This window comes from Syngnathus leptorhynchus, chromosome 7 (genome assembly GCF_054491065.1).
Source record: "Syngnathus leptorhynchus isolate UIUO chromosome 7, UIUO_Slep, whole genome shotgun sequence".
Taxonomy (NCBI): Eukaryota; Metazoa; Chordata; class Actinopteri; order Syngnathiformes; family Syngnathidae; genus Syngnathus; species Syngnathus leptorhynchus.
In genome coordinates, this window is record NC_141201.1 from 7,103,392 (window position 1) to 7,120,120 (window position 16,729).

At 38.3% G+C, this 16,729-nt stretch overlaps 2 protein-coding genes across 4 annotated transcripts; both read left to right on the forward strand.

The window, feature by feature from the left end:
- The first annotated feature begins 383 nt into the window (after positions 1–383).
- On the forward strand, positions 384–7,051 carry LOC147054488 (phosphatidylinositol transfer protein alpha isoform-like). The gene is made up of 12 exons (XM_085916923.1): positions 384–547; positions 2,394–2,424; positions 3,868–4,013; positions 4,301–4,392; positions 4,567–4,574; positions 4,766–4,840; positions 4,943–5,026; positions 5,115–5,192; positions 5,271–5,381; positions 5,520–5,642; positions 6,259–6,308; positions 6,402–7,051. The coding sequence occupies exons 1-11, from the start codon at positions 531–533 to the stop codon at positions 6,301–6,303; spliced, it is 810 nt and encodes a 269-aa protein (XP_085773049.1). The 5' UTR covers positions 384–530; the 3' UTR covers positions 6,304–6,308; positions 6,402–7,051.
- A 774-nt stretch (positions 7,052–7,825) lies between these two features.
- Positions 7,826–15,591, forward strand: inpp5ka (inositol polyphosphate-5-phosphatase Ka). 3 transcript variants are annotated; one of them, XM_085917244.1, is made up of 14 exons: positions 7,826–7,905; positions 8,207–8,301; positions 10,495–10,599; positions 10,710–10,818; positions 10,913–11,029; positions 11,427–11,602; positions 11,735–11,846; positions 11,962–12,071; positions 12,199–12,225; positions 13,287–13,503; positions 13,627–13,764; positions 13,845–13,928; positions 14,004–14,108; positions 14,758–15,591. In XM_085917244.1, exons 2-14 carry the CDS (start codon positions 8,240–8,242, stop codon positions 14,851–14,853), a joined length of 1,458 nt encoding a protein of 485 aa, XP_085773370.1. In that variant the 5' UTR covers positions 7,826–7,905; positions 8,207–8,239; the 3' UTR covers positions 14,854–15,591. The 3 variants fall into 3 exon arrangements, with proteins under 3 accessions (XP_085773370.1, XP_085773371.1, XP_085773372.1); XM_085917245.1 differs by having other exon boundaries at positions 13,290–13,503; XM_085917246.1 differs by lacking the exon at positions 12,199–12,225.
- The last annotated feature ends 1,138 nt before the right edge of the window (positions 15,592–16,729 follow it).

Sequence of the window (16,729 nt, forward strand, 5' to 3'; positions counted from 1 at the left end):
ACCTTTGGGTGGAAGAATGCACATAAGTGAAAATTAATCTTGACCAGAAAACGGATAAAAACTTGCACCAACAAATATACCCTTAAAAGATTTGGGTAGTTCTCCTTCCTCAAATTTATTTATCCATCAGAACTTCCAAAATTCGGCCCCTGGGCCTTATGTTTGACACCAGTGTATGAGAGGTTAAGTTTAACTTCTTTGGTCCATCACCCGAGCGTGTTTGCAAGTTTGCTTGACATCGTCGTCAGTGAAAACGTGTTTTACTATTATTATTGTTATTATTATTATTATTATTATTATTATTATTATTATTATTATTATTATTATTATTTCTACACTTCCGGGGTGACATGTGGGCGCAGCAGGGTGACTAAGTTACCTGAAACTGGGTGGGAGTCTCTGCCCCTCCCCTTCGGTATGTGTCTTTCTCATCGTGGAAGAAAGACCGCGGCGAATTGACGACTTTGGACACTTTTCAAGACGCTGCTGGAGACTTTACATCCTCTCGTTCGGACAAAGGCTGCACCAACATGTTGATCCGAGAATAGTGAGTAATGTGCAATTGTTTCGATTGTGTCTGGCAGTATATATTTACGACAAATATTTCATGTTCGTCAACCGATTTGCTTGTTTCGTGTCAACCAGAAGTGGAGTTTCCTACAAATGCTGTACTTTTGTATAGTTCTCGTTTAGAAATGAAATTGCGATTTTGACATTTTTAAAGAAGCGTACATTTCAACAGGTTCCCCTGCCTGTCAACCCCGTGACACTGCGACGGAATGAAACAGGAAGAGATTCCTGTTCATCTTGCTATTGATTTAATTTACTTAAAATTTAAACAATATATCAATGCAAAGTTTCTGTTCTGCTGAGGTCCAAGTGTAACTTTTAAGTTGTCTAGAAATGATTGCGAAGTGGAGGCTGCTGACAAACAGGGCAACGTTAAATTCGCAAAACGTTCGGAATGAAAGAAATGTTGCTGTTCACTTTACTTTAGAAATGTTTCACGTCAATTTGTCACAATATTAGAATATGCATGTCAAACATTAAAGCTATTTTTGGTTAACTCGACATCTATGGAGGTAGATTGGTGTCAGTTTAGCAATCACCTGACCGCAGTACAAAGTGCACGTTCAGAACACTTAGACCTCAACTATTGTATATTATATATGATATAAACTCACTACTAAAAACTATTGTGTATGTTTTATATAACTTCAAGTGAGTTAAAATCACACACCATGGATTCTTACATTGAAAAACAAAAAGATTCTCTCGTGAGGCAGGCAAAAAGTGGCAATAAATTAGATATATCAAAGGGAATGCTCCAAATTGCTCGCACGCACGCACGCTCGCTCGCACGCACGCACGCACGCACGCTCGCACGCTTGGACGCACGCACGCTCGGACGCACGCACGCTCGGACGCACGCACGCTCGGACGCACGCACGCATGCACGCAATATAACTTCACATAACGGTGCCACATACCGTATGTCATACCGAGTAGATCAAGATCAACATTGATCTAATAGCATTGGTGCTATTGATGACAAAAATTGACTCCCTTTGAAATTTGGGAGGGAAATGTGAATACAGGTGCCTGAACTACAAATATGTAGAGGTCCACTCCATAGTCACCAGAGATGTTGGCAGAACTTAAGACATTTTGCTTACTGTGATCAACCAGAGGACAGAAGATGACTGACGTCATCGAGGCCTAGCTTCATAGCCCCGGCTGGCCCTGTAAGAGGAATTTGAGTTCCGATTGATTCATGAAACAGCACCGTTGCCAATGTTGTTTCAGTTAAATGGGCCACCACTACTCATTCTGTGATTATGAAGGTCAGGCTGTATTCTGGGAAAAAAAAATGTGCCATTGCTCTCTACTGGAAGCGGTGCAGCCAAGCAAAACACCACTAAAGGAAGATAATGGGCTGTTGGGAATAAATAAAAACGATTTAACAGAACAATTAATGTATTATAATTTCAATTGTACATATCGATCAGAGCTTCAGATAGTGTTTAGGCCAGCAGAGAAATGGCTGCATCTTTAGCCTTTATTCGGAAAGTCCTCAAATGTTCCTGCTCAATTTTGCTGGTCTTTGCAGTTTCTGCTGTGTTATAGGTCACATTTCCTGCATGCTCTAAGTTCAATTGCACCATTTCTCAGTTAGCTTTAGTTAATTAGTTCTACAGAGATCGTTTCCAGGCTGGCTCTACTGTTTAATCACTCCAAAACATCAGACACCAAATAAAAATATATATTATTGGAGACTAGCTGACCGAGTTGATGAATATTTTTAGTCACTGTCATGATAACATTTAGTGAATGGAAACTCTTCTGTTCTTTTGCAGTGTTCTAATGTCTTATGTTTGTGTGTTTTTTCCTAGCCGAATCGTCCTGCCTGTCTCAGTGGATGAGGTAAAGACTTCACTATGTACTTATTTTGTCAAAGACTAGCAAGTTTGATTTTTAAACTGTCCATTGTAATGATTACAAAACACTCGCTCCAATCTTAATTGAACTATTTGTTTTCGACGGACTTAAGACATTGAGGCTGAAATGGTGACGCATTTCAGGATGTAAAAATGTCCTATTGTTTTGATAAATGACTGAAGGTGTGCACAGGGACGGGGTGTTGTCACGTCTGATGTTGAAATGAGTCAAGCATCTTTTGGGTACAGGTTGGAACTACTTGCTGACACCATTTTTTACATGCAGACACATTTTTAATATTGTTTGCAAAATGCGCTGGTGTTATGAAGCACTTGGAGGTATTTGCTTTTTCTATCCATTAATCCAAAATCCTGTTTCGAACAATAGCCTCTTTATTTGGCCCCTTCTAAACACACAGCTAAAGCTGTTGTGTCAGCCAGACTGAAATGTGTGGCCCTCTGATCGCTTGGAATACAGTAACGGAAAAACCTAATTGAGATAAACGCTGTCAAGTCACTTGTTGAGCTGTTTTGTTAATATTTGGATATGAGCTAATCTCGGGGACATGCCTCATTGTGAATATGGAAATGAGAAAAATGGAAATGGGAAAAAATATATATGTTATTGCCATCTGTGAACAAATGCTGGCAGAAGTCTTCACTTTTTCCTGAGTTTCCCCAATGAACTTATTGGCTCAACATGTTCAGACCAAGCATAACAAGTTCAACCTGTTTGCTGATTCCAGTTGAATGTAAACCGGTATCCCTGAAATCTCACAAAGGCTCGGATCAGGTCCTTTAGAAAGAAAAGAAAACATTCTAGTTCTACATGGCTGGTGGCATTCCGAAGTTCTAACTCAACCATGGACTGAACTCTTCTTCAGTCAAGTGAAATAGTTTTCTTTTTCCAGACTAATGATGAACGATAGTCAGGAAACTTTCCCAAAAAGCTAAATGGGCCACTTTTCTCAATGTCTTTGCCTTTACCTCATTTTTAGGGTGTGTAGGTTTGACCAAGCTGTCAGTCCCAGAGTGATGGTACTCCCTTTTTCCAGTGTCACTCGCAGGGGAGGAAGGTTCAGGGGGAGAATAAAAATACATATTTTGCTGATATTCTGCTATTTTTTTGATTATCTAAAGCCAAAGTCTCCAACCACCGTATCAGTACACAGGCTACCTTGGACCGGGCTGCAGCAGACAGCACAAATGAAAGAAAGACAACTTTTTTTAGCATGGTATATGAATGATGGGAACTCAAGCAATCAAGTGTTTATCTTTATTTTTTTGAAAAGATGTCATTTTGACAGTATAAGAATTCCACCTGAAAGCGACTATATACAACCTGAGTATAAGTGGCAGAACCAGACAAACTGAAGAACAAGTGTGACTTAGAGTTTGTAAATTAAATGAATGGAATTCTCATTTGCAGTATAAAGTGGGCCAGCTGTATACAGTGGCAGAAGCCAGCAAGAATGAGACGGGTGGAGGCGAAGGTGTTGAAGTATTGATCAACGAGCCCTTTGAAGAAAATGGAGAGAAGGGACAATACACTCACAAGATCTACCATCTCAAAAGGTAACTTTGCACGTCACTACCATACATCCCTGCAGTATAAACATAACCGACTAATTAAACATTTTGTTGGAAGCATAGATTGATGTTAATATTTGGATTAAATTGGGGTTTTCGCTTTGGACTTTGGTCTGCCCCAAAAACAATGAAACCACATTACTGTGGCGTTTGTTTTGCACCACAAAGTCTTAAATCATGACCAAAATTAAATGAATTAAATCACTTCGAGCTTGACACGTATGAATGTGCAATTTTTGCATGAAAATGTAAAGCTCTAAATGTCTCTACAGTAAAGTGCCCAGCTTTGTGCGTATGCTTGCTCCAAAGGGATCTCTTGAGATTCACGAGAAGGCCTGGAATGCCTATCCTTACTGCAAAACCAGTGAGTGCCACTGAACACCACACAAAAAATAACTATGGTGTAAATAATTCATAGTCTGTAAAGTATTTGAATTAGATATTAATGAATGGAAAATAGGTATTAACGGAAAGTCTCTACTCTCCACTATCTCCATCACTCTTGGATGACCATCACTCCGGGACGACCCTTGCTAAGTTCTTACTGTAAGTAATAGTTTCCTTTATGTTTGTGGTTTGAGTGAAATGCGTGCTGATTAAAAGGGGTAGTTAATTCAAATTTTTTTTGCAATAGAATGTGAGTGATGTAGTTGGATGCGTTAATAGTGCCCAACTGTTTAAATTCATTGGGGGCATTGGAATGTGACTGACAGTATTGTATATGCCCATGTCTGCAGAATCCATACATGAAAGAAAATTTCCTAATTAAGGTTGAGACATGGCACAAGCCGGACATGGGAGAACAGGAGAATGTAAGTTGTGTAATTTTTTCTTTTTTTTTTTCTTTTCAAACACCTCTGCATGCCAAATAAAACAACTACCACGATGGTTCACTTTTAAATGCCTTGTTGCAGGTACATGGACTCGAGAAAAGCAAATGGGAGAAAGCCGAGGTTGTACAAATCGACATTGCTGACAGAACCGCTTTCAGTCCCAAGGTAAGAACTTTAAAAAAAAAGCGACGCAAATTTCATCTCAGTCTACTTACTGGAGATCATGTGCTCATTTGGTTAATTTTCTGTTAAGGATTACAAAGCAGATCAGGATCCAGCCATATTTAAGTCTGAAAAAACAGGAAGAGGGCCCCTGGGACCCGAATGGAAGGTATCCATTTTTTGGTTGAAAGAGTCATTTTAGTCTGACAATCATAACATTTGGGCTTTTCTGTATTTGTGATTGCAGAAAGAAATTGTCAACAACCCCAGCTGTCCACATATGTGTGCTTATAAGCTTGTCTCAGTAAACTTCAAGTGGATGGGTTTGCAGTCAAAGATGGAGTCCGTAATTCAAAAGGTTTGGAAGTCATATTACCATCTAGTGGGCTGATAGAGTACATGAACTGCAGCGGAGGTGCGTGTGTGCATGCGCGCGCGTGTGCGCGCACATTTTTACTATCCCTGTTGTAAAGACCTGATGGTCTTGTTTGTGCAGATGGAGAGGCGTATTTTCACCCACTTCCACAGACAGCTATTCTGCTTGATTGATAAATGGATCGATCTTTCCATGGATGACATCCGAAAAATGGAGGAAGACACAAAAAATGAGCTGGATGAGGTATCATACTTCTTTCTTCCATAAATAAGGTTATCAACGACCCTTTTCATGAACTATTCAGGTTGTTGTATGATTACCTAAAAAAAATCAGGAGGGTGAGAAACCTTATTGGTAAACTACTAGTTGTGTACAAAATGGTGAACCTCACCCTATCCTTGTTTGTGACAAGATGAGAATTTGGGATGCTCCTTTTGTACACAATCATGACAATCGCCAGTTTCCAACTAACCTGTTCACCTTTGGAATATTCTGAACAGGAAATATTGAGCTTTCCTCAACTTTCCCAGTCTTTCGTTGGCCCCATATCAGCTTTTTTTTTAATCTAGTTTCATACATCAAATTCAAAATGAGAGAGCATTGCAAAAAAAAAAAAAAACATTCATCACTTTGAACATTAAATATCATTTCTAACATGCTAGCTCTGAAGGTTGTAGACAGCTGCAGGACCCGAAGTAAACTCATGTAACCCTACTCAAGAGTGACTAATTCCAGATTTGAATTTAGAAGCTATCACCTGTGAGGCAGAATGCTAATTCTTTTGAGGCTCCGTTGTCATACTACACTGCAATGAGATATGTCTACCATGTCCATCTTTGTAACCTGTATCATTCCACAGATGAGGCAAAGTGATGAAGTTAAAGGCATGAACATTGATGAATGAAGGAGGTAAGCAATTGTCTTTGTTCAGGTTGATTAATCATTTGTACATTCCAGCTACTGTTTTAGCATTAAAAATGGAAAAAAAAAAATCTTTTTCAGTTGGGACTCTTCATGCTGACTCAACCTTGACACACTGGACCAAGACCTCCCTCCTTCCTGATCCAAGAATACTACAATTCCTTGATTGATGCTTAAATACATGCTAAAGCAATTGGGTTTATTTATGTACCTGAATATAGACACACTTGTGTCACATGACAAGTTTCCAGCTGCTTAAACCTTGTAAATTTACTAGCACAAGGCTATATATTTTGGTTATCCTATGGCAATAAATTACATGATGGTTCTATTTTATTGTCGGTTTGTCAATAACAGCTCAAGTTGCCAGACTTTTGATTTACTTGATCTTTTAATACAACAAAACACATGTTGCTCTTGAGACTTTTGTTACGACAGTTACTATTGTTTGGAGCTTACAGATGATCCTTTTCGTACCTCTGTAAGGTTTCCGTGTCATCATTTGCTTAACCACAAAAAAACACTTAAACCTCCTGATATCAGAAAATGCAGACTTAATGGCCAGTTGAGCTAAATGCTGTTTGGGTAAAAAACAACTTTATTTTCAGTTTTTTAGGGAGGGGGATTTCATTACACGCAGCGAGGTTGTGGACATTTGGGCCACGTACAGACACTCTGTAATTTTATGTTTGTTTTTTTTCCCAAATAAAGTTTCAGCTGCTTTTACTACATTTTCTGTGTTATCATCATTTCTCATTAAAATATGCAGTTTTATTTTTTAACTCGACTGTCAATAGGCTTTTGGTAGGGCAGAAGAATACATACACACCCTAAAATAATTATGGATTTCATAGACTAGTGTATTACAACCACGTTTATAGATTTTTTTTTAGGTTTTTGATGCTGGTGGACATTCCTTTTTGTTGGTGTCGCTCCAAGATTTGTATTTTGGGATTTATTTCCGTAATACTGCACCCACTGACATTTGTGTTAAAATTGGAGGGACCCCTATATTCCTGGTTTCACGTCAAATTTGCAAGGGATTTCAACTTTTTTATCCTGGCAACGCAATATTTAATGGTGGAAAAAAAACTCAATACTATTTTAAGCTTCTCCAAAGTCTCTGGATTATCTTTTATTTAAAAAAAAATTAGAAAGATTGCTGGTGGTGCACTGGGTAGCACGTCCGCCTCACAGTTAGGAGGGTGCGGGTTCGATTCCACCTCCGGCCCTCCCTGTGTGGAGTTTGCCTGTTCTCCCCGTGCCCGCGTGGATTATCTCCGGGCACTCCGGTTTCCTCCCACATCCCAAAAACATGCTTGGTAGGCCGATTGAAGACTAAATTGTGCGGATGGATGGTCGTCACTGTGATTGGATGTCAACCGGTTCAGGTTGTCCCCCTCCTACTACCCGATGACGGCTGGGATAGGCTTCATCAGGCCAACCTCGATTGCTTTTATTTTGAAAGTGAGGAAGCTCTTGAATTCTTCCGCATTAGGGGCGGTCCTATCGACTGGAGTAGCAAGCACTGTAGATGCGTACTGTATGGCTCAGTACAAAAACAAGTGCCGCATGATCAAGTCAGGTATTAAATAACATTGATTGTGCACATTCTTCATTTCACCATCGATTGTTTAATTCATCAGAATTTATTTCCCAGGCTTGCACACAGTTTTTGATTGAACTGAAATACGATTAGAGCGTTTGATCTATGTACGCTCTGCTCATAAAGCTTCTGTTTTTCTTGTCACTCCGGATGACTTTTAACATTGTGTTTACATGGTTAACGATAGTTGATTGCAGTTGTCTCGTTGACTGTGAATGCCTTTTGCATAATTGTGTCCATTACCAATTAAAATATTTGATGCTGCTTGCGTGTTTTGCAGTTTGTATGCAACTAGGCTTCAAAACTTTCAGATATGGCATCGATGGAGCCGAATGGGGATCTGCAGATGGGGGACTACGAAGGAGACAAATTGAGGTAAAAACAACAATACAGTAACAATGAAAATGTCATCTTTTCATTACTTTGTGCCAGAAATATCTTCACTGGTGTCAACATGGATAGATCAAATGACGTAATAGCCATTTATTTGACATAACAAATTGACTGAGAGCACATTCATGGACTGGTGTAGAGTAACACATTTTTAAAATGTTCCCAATGTTTTGCTTCTATATAGCTACATAAGAGATGCATAATCATATTTCAGTAGACTGTTCTATTGTTTATTTAAATGCAAGTAAGTACAAATGTAAATTTGCAGAGCTTTCTGGCTTATTCCAAATTCAAGGCTTGGAATATTTTTTTCTTCTGTGCAGAGAGCAATTTGTGAATGAACAATTTAATTGGAGGAGCAACTTTCTAACTTTGTGGCGCAATTTATTTTGTTGATGGAGCAAGCAAGGCTTTTATTGAACAATACAAGTTTGAAAACTTAATATTTTTGTAGAATGATGTAGAATGAACCATTTTTATGAGTTAAATTCACATTGCATATAACAGTAAACTTTATTTTTGGGTCCAAAAGCAAAGCTTTACTGATTTTACATCGCTCTGCTGTAATGTAATTTTATCAAATAAAATGGATCAAAATGTATTTAAAAAATCTATGTAGCGCTATAAAAAGATGTTAGAAAACAGAAAGCATAAAACAAAAAAATCCTCCAGGTAAAGTTTGTATAGTTTGGACTGGCAATTTCTGGCAGAACAGCTGACTGCTTTTTCCTGCTGTCACCCATTTTTTTTTTTTTTTTTTTTACTATTTCTTACAAGCAGTGACTCTGAGCTCTTCCAATTAATTGACACTTGGTAATTGACAATCATGTTCATGGTTGGCAGCTCCCAATACACATCACTACTTTTGACGGTGGCTGTTTGAGTCACTGTTTTGCTATTTCATCTGTAATAATGAGGTGCAAAATATAAATTTTGATGCGAAGACAGCGATGCAAAACTGCTTATTTATGTACTGTCATAACAAACATCTCACAACGTTCCCACAAAAGTCAACATATCTATTTCAGAGTCAGGTTGCCCAACTTTATCTCACCTAATGCGGATTTGATAAAATAGCAGTCACGTTGTCCTGTCTGAGAAAAGATTAACGCTCTGCTCAGCAGCTTACAGAGAGACTTGAACTTTAAATGTTAATTCAATTTGTAAACAGTTCTAACTTAACAGGATTCATGAATGAGATTAAACAGCATGGGTGAACAATGGAGCGCTATAGACAGAGAGAGGGCCCTGTTCCTAATTACTCAGTAGCTTTTTGTTCCTTATTTGCCTCTACACAAGGTACTAAAATGTCAAAATGTTGTTGATTTAGTTTTCCCCTTACAAACAAGTAGATTTCCACTATTCACATTCAGATTTTTGTGGCAATTCACTTCATAATACAATGGTTGCTTTCATGACTTTCTGTGGCACTCTTCCAAGAAGACAGCTGACATTGCTCTCATCAACAGCAATATCATCCACCCAGCTAATGAGTAATCCTACAGTTATAATTACATGGATGCCACACTGTCATTTGGATGGAAAATCTGCTCAGTGGCATAAAGTGAGAACGTGAGAAAACGATAACAACCGTGCATAATGCTTTACTTCCATTTTGGTGTATGAATCTGACTTGCTATTACCATGGCGACTCGTGGCAGAGCCTTGATAATAAAACTTGAGCTGTTATGGGTGGGCTGGGATTGAAAAACAGCTCGGCTCATTTTTAGAAAATTGTTAAATTTCACATTTTGATAAGTGGGCAAGCACTCCAGAGACTCAACTATTTGTATGCAAAAAATTGAAGTTCACGTACCATAATATGTCCCCTTTATTACAGGAACGTTCATCCAATGACTTCGCTCCCTGAATTTCAAAATCATATTTTTGAGTACTTTCACATGACAAAAATCTATTGATAATCACATATGCTTAATACATACATTGTCGTACGATCTCATTAAATCCATCAGTCGAGGTACTTCTGTATTTGTCTGGAAAAGTATGACTGGTCTGCATTTACTGTTAAAAATGTGTGTTTTTGCAGTGTGCAAACTTTTATGGATTTGTTCTGTGAATGCATTTCTTTGAATGCCACACCAGATGTGACATGCTTCCTTTTTAGGAGGCCGGATGTCATTTTTTTTTCTTTTTTCCGTTCAATATCGTCCTCAGGCTACACATAGTGACATGGAACGTAGCCACAGCTGATCCCCCAGATGACATGAGCTCACTTCTCCTTTTAGATTCTCCAGAGGATGTAGACCTCTACATCATTGGGTAAGGGGTTTAGGGAATGGAAACCGATTGTATCAGTTAAGTAGGTTTTATGTTTATGTTTTTTTGTTCTAAATGTGAGCAAAATGTTTGAAAATAAATGTTGATATAAGCCTCCAGGAGGTGTACTCTGGGCCGCTGAGATTCATGTCGGATGTTGTGTTCGATGATCCTTGGAGCTACGCGCTCATGGCCACCTTAGCACCAAGGCAATATGTGAAGGTACACAAAGGACTCTACGAATAATCATTTCTATAGAACTCTGTGCTACACCAACTGCCATTAATACAAAGATGTATGTCGATATGCGTTTCAGGTGTCCTCTATCAGAATGCAAGGTCTGTTACTGCTGGTCTTCTCCAAACTGGAGCATCTCCCATTCATTCGAGATATCCAGGCTACATACACGCGCACTGGCATCTTTGGCTATTGGGTAAAAAATATATATAGTTACTAGCAGTGTAAACAAAAATCCTAAATTAATAATCTTGATGTGATACAGTTATATAATACAATATGTATAAAATAAACATGTATTAAACCAATATACTACAGAAATATTTAGTATACGTATAGTAATATAGAAAAATACATTATATCAAAGTTGGGCTGTCATATTAAGGATTGTAAACCTAATTAAAGAATTAGTTAAAATAAGTAGCTCTAGCGCAAATGGTGACTTTAAATTGTACAATATATGTTTTTTTTTGCTGGCCAAACCTACACGTTTCTTAATAACTTTTAATAACTAACACGAACACTTCAGTAATTGTTGTGCTTGCTTTAAATGGTCCTTTTGTGAGAAAATGTGTTTCTTTTTTGTGTCTCAGGGTAACAAAGGTGGTGTGTCCATTCGTCTGTCTCTCTATGGACACATGCTCTGTTTCCTCAATTGTCATCTAGCTGCACACATGAAACATGCCGCGGAGAGAGTTTTTGAATTTGAATACATTGCGGACACGCAAACCTTCAACTGTGAAAAGGCTGAGAGAATTCTCGACCACAGGTGAGTTGCATTCAATGGAACGTTCAAAGTCCAAAACCATCAGATTTGAAATGCTATTTATTTTTTCATAGTGCCCCAATCACTTTTAGTCGTTGCATTCTCTTTTATCTTTCTGTCCTCTGTGTCTTCAAGGCTAGTCTTTTGGTTTGGAGATCTCAACTTCCGGATTCAAGACCATGGATTGCATTTTGTTCGAACATGCATCAGTAATCGAAACTACAGCTTGCTGTGGAGCAAAGACCAGGTTTAGCGAGTCATTTTCAGATTTAGGCCAATCTAACATGGACACTTTTAGTCATGTTTTATTCATGTCTTCAGCGCAGAAGGTCATGGAATGTTTTGTACAATAATGCTTTCAGCTGATCATGATGAAGCAAAAAGAGAAGTTGCTGCAAGAGTTTGAGGAAGGGCCCCTGGACTTTCAACCTACGTACAAGTTTGACGTGAACACCGATACATACGACAGCAGGTATCAGACACATCGGTTGTAATGAGTCATTGTCGTGCTTTTACAAATCCAGCATATTTGCTGACTTTGTGCTCCTACAATTTCATTAATGTATATATATGTTTTGCTACTCTTGTCACCTTCACAGGCTCTACAAGACATGGTTTGCCTTTAAGTAAGACTTGTAACACATTTATGTCCACACTGGCAAAAGTATATCACAAGTGTACTTTGGTGTGGATGTAAATGCCGTTTAACAGCTCGATCATGAAAGAATTGTTTTTACAATCAACCATTTATTCTTACTTATAACTAACACACAGATTTAAAAAAAGACAACTAACTCTCTAACTTGATCATAAAGGAATTTAGTTTTCACAGTAACACATTTATTCTCACCTCTAACTAACATATAGATAAAAAAAAGAACTAAATCCCTAAATTGGAACAAGATTTCTCTTTAACAGAGGCAGGTTGTTTTCATTTTATATGCCCGTTTGTGGTTTTATGTGCAAATCCCACATCCACATTGATTTCTTTGCCTTTATTCAGTATTGCTATGGATAAAACAAATGTGAAAGTAAATATACAAAGTATATGAATCCATGAATGAAGACCCATAAGAGAGAAATAAGCACACTATATTTGCAAACCTCACATTGGTGACTAAAGGTGAAATCCATTTAATCTAAGAACTCCAAATGGTGAATGTTAAATAGTCTATTTCCTCAATATCAAACCCTTTTTAACATGCACAGTAGCTTGTTGATGTGGAAACTTGGGTCTAAACCTCGGGGGCTGCGGCATTTGTTGGAACTGCAACACGTGTGTTGGCTTGTACTGTATTTGGATGTGATACAAAGAGTTTTTATTGCTGAGTATGCATGGTAAGGTGAACCTGTTTATCGCATGAGATACGTTTCAAACCCCCTAACAATAGGTGAAAGTCTGTGGTGTGAAAAGACCATCATCACCCCTCCCACAAGCTTTAAACAAACAAACGAAACCTAAACATTTTCTAATATTGCATAGCGCCTATTGTCTGAATGGCCCCAGTATTTTCATTATTTGAAATTATTTGCATTATTTAAAATTATTGTTAAAACAAGAATAAGGCAGTAATATAACCAAAAGAGTGCTTTGAGCACATTGAAAGTGGCCTGGTCAAATACAAATGCAGCATTGATGATTAAACAGGTCATGTTCTGTGTTCTGTCTCTCATAACCATCAATCAGTAGTAAGAAGCGCAAACCCGCCTGGACGGACAGAATTCTATGGCGCCTGAGACCCAAAGCCCTCCACGCTGAAAAGCAAGACAAACACGGCGACGAAGCAGATGCAAAAGATGTCAAGCCGCTCGATGATTTGGAAATCAGACAGGACTTGTACACCAACAACATGGACTACAGCATCAGTGACCACAAACCAGTCACTGGTGTCTTCACACTGAAGGTGACTCACTGAAATGTATTCATGTACCTTCTCACCAGACAGAAGTTACTCATACTTTAACAAACCACAATGCTGTTATCTGTTGTTGATATACACTAACAATTGTTTACTTGGTTCCTTTAGCTGAAGAAAATGTACACCACTCCACTGGTGCATCTGCAGGCTGAAGGTGAATGGAGTGCTGATATTGATGCCATGTTGCTCTACAGCCCGCTGCAGCCATTCCCTTCCAGTACATGGGACTGGATTGGATTGTATAAGGTCAGCTTTTTAAATCATTGTCTTCCTTTCACTTGAACTTTAATTTGAAGTAAAATTTTGACTTTGTTCCTGAAATTCAGGTTGGATTTACTCGCGTGTTAGACTACATCACATACACGTGGGTCAAAGATGATGAAGTGTCCATCGATGGCAATGCCATTAAGGTAGTGAATGAAGTAAACTGGGCATTGTGAGACAAATGTATACGTGAGTCAATATTTGGGTGTTCTGTTTTTCAGGTGTATGTGAATAAAGAGGACATCCCAGTGACAGGAGGAGAGTGTATGCTGGGTTACTACTGTAATACTCTACAGTGCATTATTGGCATCAGTGAACCATTCCAGGTGAGCGCTATGTGACCCATATGCATATTATGTCACTTGTTCATGCATTTCTAGACAACATCCTCTCTTGGCACTTCACTCTACTCTAAATCGTTTGTTTTGCAACCTTTAGTGTGCCAAAGCACTTTGCACAAGAAAAAATAAATCATGGCAAACCACCCTAAAAATTGTTCCAAATTAAATGCAGGTTATACTGAAATTAAAGGCTGATCTCATCTTAATATATGCACAAAAAAATCAAAATCTAGGCCTGTTTTTTTTTTTTTTTTTTTAAACATGTTATTGTTCACTTGTATAAACAGGAACACGTGACGCCACAGGTTAATAGTTTCACCTTTTATTCTACGATCGACCTCTCACTCTATTGCTGGCACAGATAGGGGAACAAGATGAAATAATTTTTGGACCATTTAAGTAAAAATTAGATCATTTCCCATAGCATACCTGATGATCTCTTAAGGCACTTTGGTTATGAATACCTACAATCTCTAATCCCAATAAGAACATGAGGGGGCGCAATTCTTTCATCACATTTATGTGTGCCAGGGGCATTTGCTGACTTTTATTTCTTTGTGCTGTTCAGTCACATTTGGCTGCATTGCTTGCTGTGCGGCAGGCCTCACAGATAACAAGTACCTCTCTCTTGCAGGTCCATGAGTCCAAGGCGGCCATCGAGGAGGGTTTATTGCATGAGAAGATCAGCAGTCTGGATCAAATTGTAGCAACTGAAAACATTCGGAACTGAGATATCTCAGTCTGGTTTACCAGAAACAAACAAAGATTTCAAAATATTTTTGTGTAGAAAAGCATTTTAAATGCTTCTTTCTCATACTGTCACACTGCTTCACTGCTCCAGCTCTGATACTACCACTGAGTGTGTGTATTATGTTTACTATGTGTGAGGTGGCATCATCAATTACTGATGATGCGATGCTTTGATGTAACTGAGTTTAGGTCATGATGGTGCAAAAGAATACATCAGATGATAAGTTAAACACTGTTTCAAGATATACTGCTAAGGGCAATTCAATGAGTCACTTGCATCGAGGGTAAAGGTGAAGCTCTTGTTCAGGTTTTCCTTGCGTCTACAGTTAACACAGGTTGGTACTGCACATTAACCAGCATATTAAGTTCTTATATCATGCTCCTTGTGTTCATGCAGTATTAACTTGGTGGAAATTCATTGTGTACTGTATTATATAGAGAATGCTGTAACACTGCTGTAATGTGTAAATTGGATCAGTTCTTTTCTTCACTGTTTTTATCTCATTTGAATTGTTTAAATGGGTTACATTGAACCACATTGCTGTGAATGAGCTGCTGCTGGCTTCACATGTTCCTGGTGGACATGAATGCAAAAAAAAAAAAAAAAGCTAAAGCTGCCTTTTCAACTAGTATAGTTAGCCAAATAACTATTCCATTATTAAAACGTGAAATCTATATTTTATTCAAATGTTAATACATACGGAATGTAAAAACATTGCACAGTGCTATTTTTTGCTGAAGAATACCAGTTTGTTCAAAAAGATCAACTTATTTTGTTTCAATAAGTGCCTTTTTAAAAAAACTAAAGTGTCACGCAAATTAGTCACTATTTTAACAAAATGGTAATTTTTTGATCATCTTATATTATTCATAAATTTTGCATAAATTTAATAATTTCACCTTAAACTTGATTTCTTCTGCACAATATAGTTGTTTATAGCTTGCTGTAACTGAGGCAGCAAAACTTACAATCTGTTGTACATATTTAATAGCATTGAAATAATGTGCTGTAACAGAAAGACCAAACATTTTTAGCTTTAAAGATGCAATTATTAAAAAAGAAATAATATCACCATGTTTTGTGTGTTGTATTGTTGGCTGACCTGTGACTTTGTTATAAAGGTGTGAGTCGAATTGCAAATATTAGCAGGGGGCGGACGCTAGTGATGTGCATTCCAGTTCATTTAAGTGAACTGAATCTTTAGAATCAGTTCACTCAAAAGATTTGTTCCAACGAATCGTTCAACAAATCGTACCCACAACCACCCCACACACGGATATTTTCCTAATGAAGTGCCTGTTATTAGGTGTACCTAATGGATTGTCCGAGTGACGTCACAGATCAAATAGCCAATCAGAAAGTGGGGGTGAGGGCGGGTGTGGCGCTTTTCACGTTCACTTAAGCTTTGACCATGATTTTTCCCTAATTAAGTGGCCTGTGATTAGGTACACCGGAAAATGGCGGTGTACCTAATGGAGTGTCTGAGGACGTCACAGATCAAACAGCCAATCAGAAAGTGGGGGTGAGGGCGGGTGTGGCACTTTTCACTGTCACTTAAACTTTTTCCCTAATGAAGTGATTAGGTACACCTGTGTCCGTGTGACGTCACAGATCAACCAGCCAATCAGAAAGTGGGGGGTTGTTTGGGTGTGGCACTTTTCACTTTCATTTAAATTTTGACCATGATTTTTCCCTAATGAAGTGGCCTGTGATTAGGTACACCTGAAAATGGCGGTGTACCTAATGGAGTGTCCTTGTGACGTCACAGATCAAACAGCCAATCAGAAAGTGGGGGGTTGTTTGGGTGTGGCACTTTTCACTTTCATTTAAATTTTGACCATGATTTTTCCCTAAT